The 13,390-nt window shown below is 36.2% G+C and overlaps 1 protein-coding gene across 1 annotated transcript; it reads right to left on the bottom strand.

Annotated features, from left to right (window-relative positions):
* Positions 1-2,438: 2,438 nt before the first annotated feature.
* On the bottom strand, positions 2,439-4,655 carry LOC126880733 (E3 SUMO-protein ligase KIAA1586-like). The gene has a single exon (XM_050644780.1). It carries the CDS (start codon positions 4,653-4,655, stop codon positions 2,439-2,441), a length of 2,217 nt encoding a protein of 738 aa, XP_050500737.1.
* Between the last annotated feature and the right edge of the window lie 8,735 nt (positions 4,656-13,390).

Raw genomic sequence — 13,390 nt, 5'->3', positions numbered from 1 at the left:
TAAAGTTTTCAATCCTAATAGCGACATTAATAATATTAAAAAACATTAAAAATATTACTAAAAGATTTTTAAATTGAAAACTTATTGATCCATTTCCCTGGTGACACCTCCAAGGCTTCTACAATATGCAAGCCAAATGGATGCTGCAGTGAAGACCAAAGGGAAGGAATTCTACACTATGCAACTCAAAACCTCCGTCTGCAGCTTGGTAAAGTGACAACGGAAAATGGACCTAGTTACTCTAAAGGAGTAATACTAATATAAAATAAAAATGTATACCATTTTTATTCAGTTGCAATGCGAAGGCAAAAAAATCTTATTTTTCACTCAGAATACGGAGCGTAGTCCAGATCGACGATTTTCGACTCTTATTGGAGTCTCATCGGAGAGACGTAGGCCTGCTGCTCCATACTCTGAGTGACCAACAAAGCGAGTTTATCCCCCACACCGCAACTGACGTGAATGGATTAGGTGACTAGCGTCACCTGGCAATTGAAAGGTAAGGTAAATTTTCAATCCTAATAGCGACATTAATAATATTGAAAAACATTAAAAATATTACTAAAAGATTTTTAAATTGAATACTTATTGGTTCATTTCCCTGGTGACACCTCCAAGGCTTCTACAATATCCAAGCCAAATGGATGCTGCAGTGAAGACAAAAGGGAAGGAATTCTACACTATGCAACTCACAACCTCCGTCTGCAGCTTGGTAAAGTGACAACGGAAAATGGACCTAGTTACTCTATAAGAGTAATACTAATATAAAAATAAAAATGTATACCATTTTTATTCAGTTGCAATGCGAAGGCAAAACAATCTTATTTTTCACTCAGAATACGGACCGCAGTCCAGCACTCTGAATCGACGATTTTCGACAATCCTAATAGCGACATTAATGATATTGAAAACATTAAAAATATTACTAAAAGGTGTGGGGGATAAACTCTCGTTGTTGGTCACTCAGAGTATGGAGCAGCAGGCCTACGTCTCTCCGATGAGACTCCAATAAGAGTCGAAAATCGTCGATCTGGACTACGCTCCGTATTCTGAGTGAAAAATAAGATTGTTTTGCCTTCGCATTGCAACTGAATAAAAATGGTATACATTTTTATTTTTATAAATTTAAATATACAGGGTAATTCATGCAAACCTACCGTAGTCCATAAGCTTTATTTTTAATGGAACACCCTGTATATTTTGATATTTTTAAAAGCTGTTTAACAATATGATTTCATGGTCTTTATGAATAATACTGGGTGATCATTTAAAATTATAATGTATGGAAACCACTTATGGAATAAAATTGCTTGTGTCATGCGTGATTATTTTAGAAAATTACAAAAACGCTAGGATACGTCAACTTTTAAATTCAACTATGGACTATTTAAACATAAATTTAAATGTTGTTCTGAAGCTATTTCCTTGTGGCATTTTTATAATTACGTATTTTTTATGGGAAATAAGCCACAATTTTACTAAAAAATGAATTTATTAACGTTTCGAAGCCCAAATCGGGTTTCGTTGTCAAAATACAAAATACTATTAAAATAAACAAACACGTTGTTGCTAAGTACAAAAATTCTTCTAATAATTTATTTAATCTTAATTGTGGCTTATTTCCCATAAAAAATACGTAATTATAAATTTAAATATACGCATAAATGAAAATTATAAAAACGCTATGATACGTCAACTTTTAAATTCAACTATGGACTATTTAAACATAAATTTAAGTATACAGGGTGATTCACTCTCAAGTCTAGCATAGTCCATTATCTTTAATTTTAATTAAACACTCTGTATATTTTTTTAGAAGCTGCTTAACAACCCTCAGTGGTGTAGTGGTAAAATTAGCTGTGCCGGAGCTATACCTTTACCGGAAAATTTTTGAAAATTAGCCTACTACCCAAATCGTGAGTTTTAAGGCCCTTTGGCAAATGTTTTGAAAAGTTTAATAATTAAACTAATTAATGATCTTTTAGAGTGATAGTAGTTACAGTAGGGCCTCCTACACATTCTCCTAAAAGAATAATTTTAACTTTAAAATATGGTAAGACTTTCTTAAGGTAGATTATTACAGTTTGATACCTTAAAAACTGTTTTTAAGGTATCAAACCATAATAATCTACCTTAAAAACTCTATAATTTAAGTTGGAAGCCTTGCTGACAAAAATTAAAAAAACACTGGTGTAAGTTAGGCAAATATTGTAAATGACTAAGTTTTCATTTTCAGTAGTATTAATTTATTATTGTGAAAAAATACACCCACAAGTTACATTAGTATATATATTTTTTATTATTTAACACACACAAACATTATAATCTGTGCCAAAAAAATTAAGAATTATTTGAAAAAACTACATACAGTACAAATAACTTGTGTATTTAACAAAATACATATAATAAATACATCAGATTAATTATAACATACATACTCAAAGTAAGTGCCAAAATGCATCCTTCTTTGCGTTCTTTTTTGGGTTTTCTGCAACTCTTGTCCTGGAATCGTCTGCAGACCGGTGGCTCCTCAGCCATTTAGTGACGTACGTCTCAGGCTGCCATTCTTGGAGAGGTGGACCTTGGATTTTTATGAACATCAATGATGATACATGAGCAACAGTCAAAGCGTTTCTTGATGGTGTAACCATATTGTTCATACAACTGAAACCCCGTTCACAATCAGCTGAGCTGCAAGGTATTATTTTAGTGCAGTTTAACAGTTCTTGCAATCCATCAGGCACTTGTCGGCTGTTGTTCAAATAGTCTCTGTAGGCAGAGACAGCTTTGTTGACGTTCAATTTAAATCTCTTGCACAGTTGCTCTACTTGAGTTTGACCAAAACTTGGTGGAATGCAGGTTGGCCAATACTCAGGTTCTAATACTTTAAAAGAGTTTATAAGATCTTCATATTGGGCTTCCCCATCAAATGTGGTGACAAACATTCTTTGCTTTAGGTTATTTATAACACTAGAAATAAGTTGCTGTCCATTGAACGATACAATTTTTGGATTAGTTTTTAACACAACTGATGCAAAATTTCCTTCTTTTATGGCGATTTGTGCTTCCAGAACTTTCGTGCCTGGCTTCTCCTTTAAGTGCTCTAAATATCTTACGGATCTGTTTATCAGTTTGTCTGCATACACAATAGAAGTGTTTCTATTCTCTAAGCTCTCTGATAACAAAGCCAATTCAGCAAGAATGTCAAACATAAAGGCCAAGTTTAGTAGAAAACTCTGAGATGTTAGCCTATTTAATAAACCACTATATTTGCTTTTTTCAGTCGATGTTCTGTCAGGATCGTTTATGGCTTTAGAGAAATGGTTTGCCAAAGCTTGAAAGCCAAACCACACAGCCGAAACGGTACGAAAGCTACTGGCTACCCATCTTGTGCTCAACACTCTTCCGATTTTGTTCATCTGAATGTCAAGTTCTTGTGCACAGTCTTTTAACTCACGCTTGTTTTTTGGAGAGGCGCTGTACAGCGAGTACAGTTTGTCCATAAATATCTGGAAATGATTCACTCCGGCCACTTCGCTGACTGCGTCCCCAATAGCCAATTCCAATCTGTGATTTAAACAGTGCCAAACGATTATATCAGGGTACAAAGTTGAAAACCTCTTTGCCACTCCTGAGTGTTTCCCTAACATAACACTAGCCCCGTCACTTGTGAAAGAAACTAAGTTCTGTTTTAAATAACCATTGTCAAACCCATATTGTTCAAGGCACTTAAGTGTACTGTTAAAAACAGATTCGGCCCTTTGATCAGGAAGTTCAACTAGATCTAAGAACAAAATGTTAGGGGACTTTTCTTTACTTATTTCACACTTCAAATAAATTATGAGTACTGACTTTGAACTTATGCTGGTGGATTCATCAATAATGATAGAAATTTTCCCAGAAACTTCCTTAACCTTATTCAATATTCTTAACTTCATCTCTTTTGATATATGATCAATAATTTCTACAGCACTGTATCTTGAATGAAGGCCTACACCGATATCTACTCCATTTAGTTTTTGAAGTTCTAATAAACCGAAATGATCGTTATATGGTCGGTCGTTCTTAGCTATGTAGTAAGCTGACCTAAAAATAGCTTTAGTTGATTCCATGTGAGCTGTATTTGCAGAATCAACTAATTGCGTAATAGGATTTTTATGAGAGGATTCAACAATGGCCTGAGCAGTACTATGTGCTTTGGACTGTTTGTGCTCTATAATTTTTTTTCTAAGTGATTTGAGCTGGTTAGTTCGGTTTGAGCCGTAACAGCTAACTTGAAATGTGCGCCACTCATGACTTAAAGAAACGTGTTCTTTCTTAAAAGCACCCATAGTTGTGACTTCAAAACAAACTTTGCAGCCTAATTTACCTTCTTTGCAATCTATCCAAGGATAAGTTTCCTTCTTACGAGTCCACATCTCTTCTGTCCAAACGTCAGGCCATTTTGTTTCTTTTTCCTTATTCGTTGATGTGCTGGGTTCACTTATTTGTTCGTTTTTATTTAAAGAGTTTCCAATCGCTAATTCATCAACCGAAACAACATTGGATTTATCTTGCTTGGTTCCTTTAGGTAGGCCTAACGTGTTTAGTTCACGTTTCACCGACGCACTAAAAAATGAGGTTAAAGTTTTTTGTTTAGGTTTAGAGTTATCCATAGCGATACTACAGGTAGCTTATGTCAACAGATTTGGACGTTGGGCAAAGATAACACAACTATTAAAACTATTTCACCTCTTCCAGTAGGTATCCGCGACACGTAACGTAATAATTGGAGCAGAAACACTAAATTAATATACAGTGCACGTGCACTATGCAAAGCAGACGAGACGCAACTACAACTGAGCAGGATTAGCATGGCCGGGTGGGCTGGAGATGCGCAGTAGCTACGGAGTGGATTTCAGTGGTGGGGGAAGCGACTCCGGCGACTCAGTCTGTTGCCGCTCTCACTGCCGTGTGTATCGCTCCAGTCTACAGTGTACAGGGCCAGCTCGCTCCGCTACCGCTCCTCGGGCGGGGCGCGGGTGATCGGAGCGTCGAGTGAGCTAGAGAGAAATCGAGGGGGAGAGGCGAGAGATAAGAAGGACACAATATTTCAATATTGTTGTGGCTATTCCTCCTTCCGTGGTGGGGGGAGGGTTGTGGTGACACGGACACGGTAGTGCTGGGCGCGGACCGCTGAGATGTCTATCATGTCTATCCATCAACTATCCCGTCTGCCAGTCGCTCGCTCAACTTTTGCGCTTACAATTACGAACTACCTAATCGTAGCTGCGTATGCCTTAACTGATTAACCACGATAACTAACGTGTAAAAATTACTTAGTAAAGGACAAAACAATTTTTGTCCTATATAAAAAATTCGATTGAAAAAATCGTAGCCGGAGCGCCGCTCCCCCTTCAAAAGCTGTGCCGGAGCGACGCTCCGGACCGCTCCGGCTCCACTACACCACTGACAACCCTTAACAATCTCAAAAATGTGTATTATGTAGGGTCTATTATGAATAATGCAAGGTGAAATTTTGAAATTATGTATAATTTTCGTCAAGATATTAATCACATAAAACTTTGAAATTAATAATTCAGGAATCACATTTTAAATAAGGATATTCTATCATATAAAAATATCTATCAATTTTCTAAATTAAGTATCAGGATAGTGGGTACAAAAAACGATACTGCATGTTATGGACTTCAGAAAACATACATGATTTATGAACATGTAGTTCCCTCTGCAACCTCTTAATCCCATCTGTATCTTTTCATCTTTTGTTGTGGAGAAAGGTCCAGATAATTACTGCAAAGACATGTTACTGTGTTTCATCTGGTTACAAATTTTAAGATTTTTTCACTTGAATACTATTGTCCTGTTGTCGGAATATGAGTGGAGCGTGAGGGTGCAACATAATACAATTCAGGGGTCTATGTAAAAGAAATTCTGCAGTTTTTTTTTATTTAAGTTAAAAAAGAATGTTACGTAACGCGCTGTTCGAACCCCCCCCCCCCCCCCCATGTATCGCGCCGTAACGTTGTACAAGACCCCCCTCCCCCAAGCTGCGCTATGTAATACTTGAACGCCCCCTCTCCTGTCAATTCATCAGGGTCAAAATAAATATCTATCATTTTGAGAATTATAGTTTATTCCTAAAAAATATAGTAAGTAGTGTAAATTACCTTAAAATATAATAATACAATAAACTTAAGTCATAACTTAAGAAAGTAAACAATGTTTTATAATAATATCTATGTTGCATGTGCATGCACTGAATATTTTTATCCGATATAGCCTTCATCAAATTTCAATAAGTCCATAGCACATGTTCAAATCTATAAACCTAATTATCATATCCGCAATCAGTGTTTACTGTCATGAATAGAAAAATGTGCAGGTGGATTTTAAACTGCGATCCCACATTGATAACCGACTTGTCCCAAATTCCTATTCCACATAAAACTCCGCTATTCATTACAGTTGCTTTGGCTTTGCTATACGGGTCTGGTGAGGTGTCGTCACAACCAGCGGGTGCAACATGCGGAACCATACACTGATATAACCCGGATTTTTATAACCTAAATTTTGCTACTTCCGGCAGTGGTACCTGTCATAGGCGTACGCACTAGTTTTTTTACGACAATATGAAAAAGATACGAAATAAAAACATTCTTAACCAGTCCATGAGGTTATATTTTTTTAAGATCATTCTTAAAGTAATAAGAGTGTGTAATTTTTTTCATGGATAGAAAAGTCGAAAGTGTTGTCAGAAAAGAGGAACGTTTATGTTACCGTGTATTTTCTATCGAAGATCTATTATAGATATTCATTTCTGCTTTTTATATAGGCTATTTACCTTATACTACTGTGAACTACACAATCACACCATGAAAATATGGGAGAGACTAATATTGATAGTTGGGATACGTTCTATCTATCATCTATCTACCTAGTCAGCCCTAAACATCCATTCTTGGACATAGGCCTCCTCTTCCTTCTTCCATGCTTCTCTATCTTGGACATTTTGCATCCATTTTGACCAGGCGCGCGGCGTGTTTCTTCAGATCATCTGACTATCGCATTTGCGACCTTCCCCTTTTTCGTTTGTGGTTCCACGGTTTCCAATGTATCTTAGTCCATCTTTCATCTTTCTACCTCACCATCAGTATCTTTCATCTTTCTACCTTAGGGTATGTCTGGCGAACTTCCATTTAAGTTTTGCTACATGGGTTGAGGCATTGCTCACTTTTGTTTTGTTACTGATCCATTTGTTTCTTTTCCTGTTTGTTAGCTGAATGTTGAGCATTGGTTTTTACATGGAGTTTTCTGTCTTTGCTATTTTTTTTTCCACATTTTCCTTTGTAAACGTCAAGGTCTGAGAGACATATATGAGGACAGGTAGTATACATTGATTGAATACTCTTGTTTTTAGGTATTTGGGGTATTTTCTGTTCTTTAGAATATAAGATAGGTGTCCGAATGATCTCCAGGCCAATCTTATTATTCTCTTTATTTCTTCGGTCTGATTTTCTTTATTTAATTTAGTGATTTGTTCTACACTCTTTTACTTGTTCTATTCTTGTTTGTGCCATTGTAATTATTAGTTTTTTTTTATTAGTCATGGTTTTTGTTTTACTATAATTCATCTTCAGTCCTAGCTTTGTCGATTTTCTACCTAGTTCTTCCAGTATTCTTTGTAATTCTTCACTTTTTTCTGTTAGTAATACAATATCACCAGCAATAATATAATATTGTAAGTGATGCAGATATTATTGTCCGTTTATGTTAATATACCCCAATTGTCCAAGTGTCGTTGTTTAAATACATCTTCTATCTCTTGGTTGAATAGCTTGGGTGAGATGGTATCTCCTTGTCTTACTCCTCGTTTTATTTTAATAGACACGGTTACGTTAAGAAACAGAAATATCCGCTAATCATTTTGGCTTTATGCAGGCAGATCAAGAACAAAAGCAATTTTTATTACAAGTCAGTTAATGGACAAATGCCACAAATAAAAAAACAAACATCAGATAATGGTTAAAGATCATTGAACATATAATTGATCTTGAAGAAGCATATGATAGAGCTCCTCGAGGGATTCTGTGGTGGGTTCTCAATAGGAAAGGAGTTCCCAACGAATATACATATAAAGATTGTGGGTAACATGTGTGAGGGAATAATTTAAACTAATAGTGGTTAGGACAGAAATGGGAGAAGCAAGCATCCAGAAAATACTGGATGCCTCATAATTAAATGGAAAGCGTAGACCTTGTATGTGTTTTTCTCTTATTTCCCAATTTTATTATTATCTTCTTCTTCTTCTCGATCCGTAACAAATGTTGGCGACCATCATGCCAATCTTTATCTTAGCTGCAGCAGCGAGGAAAAGCTGCACAGATGTTGTGTTGAACAAGGTTCTGAGGTTCTTTAACCCGGATGTTCTTCTGCCTGGACTTCGCTTTCCAAATATTTTTCCTTGCAGGATGGCTTGTAGGAGGGCATATCTGGATTCATTTTGGATAATATGTACAAAGTATTGTAACTTTGCGTAATGAGAGATGCAACATACTTCAACTAATTACACAAGGGAAAATCCATGGCAAGAGAAGTGTAGGAAGGAGAAGAATCTCATGGTTGCGTAACTTAAGGGAATGGTACGAATGCACATCAACCGAACTATTCAGAGCAGCAGCATCTAAGATCAGAATAGCTGTGATGATTGCCAACTTCCGTCGCGGAGATGGCACGTAAAGAAGAAGATTGTAACTTTCGAAATTTGATGAAGGTCAGTACCCTTCGGTTCTTCTTCATTCTTCTGAGGACCTCCTCATTTGTGACCCGGTCAGTCCACGAGATTTTAAATATTCTCCAATATAGCCACATCTTAAATGCTTCAAATTGTCTGCAAATATTTTCGTTTAGGGTCCACGATTCAACACCATAAAAAAAACAGAAGACGTAGCATTCCAGCATTCTTGAGAGATTGTGGCTCTTGAACGAGGCCCCCATCTGGTTTAAGGTGGATCTAGCAATTCCGATGCTCTCTTATCTCTTGGTAGTTGGTCAATTCTTCAATTATTATGATGCTGAGTTAATTGTAGTGCGTCACTACAGAGGTTTGGTTGACGTAGAGCGGACCTTCTGTTATCTTTTCTTGCTAGTAGAACAAGAAAAAGATAACTCTACCTTAGCTGATTTTTATTTATCCCTATGTTTTAATTATATTAATAATACTTCGTAATATTTTTATTAAAAGTATGTTTACATTGAAACAAGCAAATGCAATTTAACATCTGCTACGTACTAATCCAAACCAGCAGTTCTTAGCGAATCTTGCTAATTATTTGTATGATAAAAAACATTTATCATACTTATTCACATCTGCGAATTTGATACATATGTTGTTTATAAAATGTATTGTGTAAGCCCTTCAATTCATTACTCCAGTTGATCTTTTAGCCTATTTGTTTGTATTTTTGTTGACAGGAATGACGAAGGAGCAGCAGTGACAGACTTGAGTTTATTCAACAAAACAGAAATTTATATTTACCGTTGTTGTCAATCAAATAATCAAGGAAAATGCAAAATATAAAAATATAGGGAATGATCAATTTTCCTGTTAAGACCATAATACTCGTAATCCATAGAATCCATATAAGGATTTCAAAATTAAACGTGGGGTCAAACAGGAATATATAATATCATCATTGTTGTTCAACATATTCATTCATTCTTCATTCATGAAGCATTACAATCCCTAGGGATTATAGCTGACGCCATGGCGTTCAAAATCCTATTCTTGGTTGAGGGGAATTACTCCTTTATGTCATTTTCTCCAATCTTTAACATACATTGCTCCTATGTCTTCTTCTACATCTACATCGTCCAGCCGTCTTCTTTTAGGTCTTCCTGTACACCTGGGTCATAGTGGTGTCCAGTTAGTTACCCTTCTCAACATATCTAAGTGGGGGCGTCTCTGTATAATATATCCTATCCATTCCAAAAGAAGAGATTCTATGTATCTGATTTTACGTGTTTTATTTGTTTTTTATTTGTTATTTGTTATTTTATCTTGTTATATTGTGGCCCAGTATCGTTCTCATTATTTTTCTTTCAAAGGACTCCGCAACACTCCTTATGGAAAAGTGGTCCCGGTCAAATTTAACGAAAGTTTGGTCAATAATACTTCTCGATGTGTAGATTAAAAAAGTCCATGGGACCTGGATCTGAATAACTACTATTCTCGAGTTACAGCCTTCTGAAGTTATTGGATTTGAGTGCTCGGTTTACATTAAGTGCACTAATTCATGGTCAAGTGAACGAAAATATTTATTATTGGAAGAAGGGAGACTTATTTTCTTCATGCATACTTGCGTCTTGTATATGAATTCGTGGTCAAAAATAGATGTATCGTATTTTAGTCTTCAGGAAACCTCCGAAAAGTCCTCAAGAAACTAAAGAAGTGCGATATAAAATGTGCTACTAGAGCGGTATAAGAATTATCATGTTTTCATGAATGCTTCACAGTTACGCAATACCAGCAAAGCTTCAGTTCCGCTATATCTTTAGAATACTACTGAACAGTGGCGGATATAGGGGAGGAATGGGGGAATTCCCCCGTAACACGGTCCAGAACTAAAGTTAACGTTGTCGAAAGATAAAAAATACATTAGCTGACATGAAACTTGTCCCGCATATCAGATATAAGACAAGTAGAGAACATGTACTTGATCTCAATACGAAAAAAACAAAGTACAGTGGAACCCGCTTATTGGAATTACCTTCGTGTACTTACCTTACACTTACCTTGGCACTTTAAAGTACTCCTATAAACGGGATATTATAATAACCGATCATTAGTGTCTAGTAGAAACGTTTCGGGATCTTAAATTTCTATTCCTTAAAGCGGGATATTCCTATAACCGGTATTCTAATAAGCGGTTTCGACTGTACCTGGTAGTCAGTAAACGCTAAATATTAATTACAATTGTCTATGGAAAAATCAGGTTTACGTCATCTTCAACTATCTATACGTTAAGATTTTGCTGATTTCGGTTAGATGCATCATATGTCGTGTTAACTGACGACCTATTAGGTTGATGTCTTGCAAAGCCTAAAACCATAACATACCGATCAGACTTGTGCTTATATAACCATAACTGGTTATATGAGCACAAGTACCCACAGATCTCGCACCAGATTAACAGGTACAGTGGTACCCGCTAATCGGTTTTTCTGCAGGCTCATCTTCATCAACCGTGTAGGTAATGAATATTTGGTGTCTTGTAGCTTGCCGAAACTTTGAACAAGATAACATAGCTATGGTAAGATGTAAGGGAAAACTATCGCAACCTATCAAGTATGAAACTGGCATTAAACAAGGAGATTCGCTGAGCCCATTAATATTTAATCTGATAACGGATGAAATCATAAAGAAAGTTAAAAAAGAATGTGTGTGAAATATATATTAATTGAAAATATTCGAACTCTTATGAATCCCGGTTCATCCATATCATCACTGGCTCTAGAACCCCTGATGGACCTCGGCCTATTCAAGAATCAGCTTCCATTCTTTCCTATCCTTTGCCTTGGTTTTCCAATCTCGTAATCTTAACACCCGTAACTCGTCTTCCACCTGGTCCTTAAATCGTACTCTGGGCCTACGTCTTTTCCTCACACCATCCGGTCTTTGGTTATAAATGTGTTTTGACAGCTCCATCTCGTTCGTTCTCGTTAAATGAAGAACAAATTTTTCTTTAATTTTGGAGCACGTTACGGGTGGAATTACCCCACCCCCTTATAGATTCGCAACTGTTCAGTAGTATTCTAAAGATAAAGCGGAGCTGCAGCTTTGCTGGTATTGCATAACTGTGAAGCATTCATGAAAACATGATAATTCGTACATCGCTCCAGTAGCACATTTTATATCGCACTACTTTATTTTTCTGAGGACTTTTCGGAGGTTTTCTGAAGACTAAAACACGATGCATCTATTTTTGACCACGAATTCATATACAACACGCAAGTATGCATGAAGAAAATGATTCTTTTTTCTTCCAGTAATAAATATTTTCTTTCACTTGACCGTGAATTAGAGCACTTAACGTAAACCGAGCACTCGAATCCAACAAATTCAGAAGTCTGTTGCTCGAGAATAGTAGTTATTCAGACCCAGGTCCCATGGACTTTTTTAATCTACACATCGAGAAGTATCATTGACCAAACTTTCGTTTAATTTGACCAGGACCACTTTTCCATAAGGAGTGTTGCGGGGTCCTTCAGAAGGATATCCTATTTCTTATTAATCGTCATTGTCTCCATCCCATATGTAACTACAGGTCTTATTAAGGTTTTATATATGTTCATCTTTGTTCTCCTACTTAGGGTCTTGCTTCTCAAAAGATTTATATTCATTCCATATGTTTTTTTGTCTTTCAGAATTCTTTCCAATATTCGCCCTTTTCCGGTTTTCCCTATAGTTACTCCCAAGTAGCAAAGTCGAAAAATGAAATTTCCTGCCTGAAATATCTACGTACTTAATTCACTACGACGACCACAAATCTTTTCAGAGGAGCAGTTTGCAGCGTACAGATTGCAATCAGCAGCAGGTTGCAGAAGCACTGCAACAAGAAGAAGTGCATTTTTCAGTTTCGGCTTTTATTGCTTGCCCTTAGTTGCTTCTCATTTGACAATATTTAACCCAATCATCAGCAGTATATGTTTTCCTATGTACATAATTTATATTGCTTTGCAAGCGTAGAGTTGTTTTCTTATATTACTCGGAGTTTTATTTTTTTAAGTTCTTTATAGGGAAACACATATAGTCTAAGAGCTAGTGAACCCTCCGACTAACGGTCGTCCTGTAAGGCTAAAAATTTTTCTAGTGATAATTCATAGCACACCAAGGCTAAAAACCATGACCTGGCAGGCCTCAGCGGTGCACGTGTATCTACCAGGTGAATCGAAAAGTGCAAATTTAGGGGGTAAAATAAATGTTCTCCTGTAAGGTTTAAATTTAAGTATGTGTTTAAGTAAGTCATTTAGAAGAATTGTGTACAATGACAGGCGATTCTGAAGAGCATAAGAGCTTGCCAGGCGAGGGAAAATATTATGGGTTTTTCCTAAAATTATTCTTTTTGCATCGAACAAATTTTTTTTAGATTTTTTGAATCATTTCAAACAGAAAACGTGTTTTGTGATTTTTCTCTTAAGTTAATAGTTTTTGTTATATGAGCGATTGAAAATTTTGAAAATTGAGAAATCGGCCATTTTTAACCCTAAATCGGACATTTATGTAAAAAATTCGATGTTGCCAAGGTACGTAGATATTCTTTAAACATTGATGAAATCCCGAAGAGTTTTTTGCAATAAAATATCGAAAACCCCTTTGTTTTTTTAATTG

Source organism: Diabrotica virgifera, chromosome 2 (assembly GCF_917563875.1).
Source record: "Diabrotica virgifera virgifera chromosome 2, PGI_DIABVI_V3a".
NCBI classification, from domain to species: Eukaryota; Metazoa; Arthropoda; class Insecta; order Coleoptera; family Chrysomelidae; genus Diabrotica; species Diabrotica virgifera.
This window is presented reverse-complemented; position numbering and strand designations above follow the sequence as displayed.

Excerpts from the sequence above, each read along its gene's own strand:
- LOC126880733 (XM_050644780.1), bottom strand. The coding sequence starts at position 4,655 with ATGGATAACTCTAAACCTAAACAAAAAACTTTAACCTCATTTTTTAGT.